This window comes from Penaeus vannamei, chromosome 20 (assembly GCF_042767895.1).
Source record: "Penaeus vannamei isolate JL-2024 chromosome 20, ASM4276789v1, whole genome shotgun sequence".
Lineage (NCBI taxonomy): Eukaryota > Metazoa > Arthropoda > Malacostraca > Decapoda > Penaeidae > Penaeus > Penaeus vannamei.
In genome coordinates this window covers 36,073,864-36,075,753 of record NC_091568.1, presented here as the reverse complement: position 1 = coordinate 36,075,753, position 1,890 = coordinate 36,073,864, and the positions used below count along the sequence as shown (strand labels likewise).

Genomic DNA, 1,890 nt, shown 5'->3' with positions numbered 1-1,890 from the left:
TCCTAGCACTTTGACTCATTGTAGAACGTCGTTGTGAGTTCGGTTGTGGGCTCCATGCAGCCTACATCGATCTCAAGAAAGCGTTTGATTTGGTGCATCCTGAGACAGAGGAATTCCAACACGGATAATTGGATTAATAGCAAACCTATATAATGGTACTGAAAGTGCTGTAAAGCGTGGTGGAGGCTTGTTGAGCTTCTTCCCTGGTAACACAGGAGTGTTACCAGGCTGTGTCCTTGCACCAACACTTTTCAATACCTGCATGGACTGGATACTGGGCAGAGCTATCTGGGCTGTCAGACCAGGAAGTCAGTAGATTGGTTTGGCAGCAGGAGCCCTGAACTCAGTCAACAAAAGTATTTGGAGGTGTTGGTACTTGTTACTTGTCTTTAAGGCCTTGATACTGCCAGTTTTGCTTTATGAAAGCGAAACCTGGATGCTATCCAGTTCCTTAGAGTCACATCTCAATGTCTTTTGTAACAAGACCCTACGCCGGACCATTGTCCAACCGACAACTCCACTGTGAGACTGGAATGGGACCTGTTACTTGCATAATTCGAGATCGCCAACTCAGGGTATACAGGCACCTAGCTTGTTTCCCTGTGATTAACCCTGCTCATCAGGTTGTCTCTGTATGAGACAATCCTGCATGGAGGAGGCCTATGGGAACACCTAGGATGTAGTGGCTTGGGCAGCTTGACCAGACCTGTCATGAAGAACTAGGGATGGGCCGAGAACCTGCCTGGCTACTCGCCATGAGGGACCCCCGTGGCTGGAAGCGAAGGGTTGATGCAGTTATGCGCCCCCGTCGGCGTCGGCCCCTTTGATGATGATATACATATATAAAAAATATATATAATATATATGCACATACATCCTCATTATTATTACCACTATCATTATTGCTCTTATTATGATTTTCATCATTTTACTTTTGGCAGTACCCATCATCATTATCAGTATCATTAATGTTTTGTTATTATTATTACTAATTCTATCATAATTATCATTCTTATCATTCTTATCATCACCATTATTGCTATTGTTAGTTTCATTATTATTATTATAATTATTACTACCCTTATTATCATCATTATTATTAATTTAGATTTCATTATTTGTATTAACATTATCACTATTATCATCAGAACTGTTGTATTTCTTTTGCCATTACCATTAATATCACTGGTGTTGGTATTGTTTTCTTGTTATCACTATTATCAATATTTTTACTATTAATCGTCATCGGTACCTTTCTTACTTTTTATTATTTCCTTTATTCACATGATTATTGTTTTTCAAGCTTTTCCCCCCCGTTATCTCTATTTTCTTAGCATTACTTTTACTATTGCTATTACCAATAGTTTTAATCATTATCAACATAGTACTCTACCCCATCATCATCAGCCTAATCTTCATCATTCTTGACATCATTATCATTTTTAATTTTATCATAAACATTGCCTGCAGCGCTTATCATCGTCAATATCACCATCATTTTAATACACAGTTCACGTTTTCTATTACTAGTATAATCAGAAAAGGGGTGAAAAGGAATAAAATTTGTAAAAATGTAATGCAAAAAAAGAAAAAGAAAAAAAAATGGAAAGAATTTCAAACAAAATGACATAGCAGAAATAAGAACAGAGGTAAGATGAAAAAAGTAAAAGAAGTAAATAAAAAACATTGCAAGTAGATGAAGCTAATGAAAAAAATGAATAATGACATGCGAAACGTAATTACAATAGTAAAGTAAAAAGTTTCGAATGATATGAATGGAAATTCTTTACACTACGCATGAATTGCTAAACCTCCCAAATCTACGGAGTAAAATGGCCATTTTTGGAATCGTATAAGAAATCAAAACAATATTTTGCAGCACCAGGATTG

At 36.6% G+C, this 1,890-nt stretch overlaps 1 protein-coding gene across 1 annotated transcript in view; it reads left to right on the top strand.

Annotated features, from left to right (window-relative positions):
- The window catches only part of LOC138865209 (uncharacterized), a 1,367-nt gene extending 644 nt beyond the window's left edge, over positions 1 to 723 (top strand). Inside the window, exons 3-6 of the mRNA XM_070134604.1 lie at positions 1 to 33; positions 166 to 308; positions 411 to 522; positions 624 to 723. The exon at positions 1 to 33 is cut by the window's left edge and continues 76 nt beyond it. Of these exons, the coding sequence (XP_069990705.1) occupies positions 1 to 33; positions 166 to 308; positions 411 to 522; positions 624 to 723 (388 nt within the window). The remainder of the gene's footprint in view (positions 34 to 165; positions 309 to 410; positions 523 to 623) is intronic.
- The last annotated feature ends 1,167 nt before the right edge of the window (positions 724 to 1,890 follow it).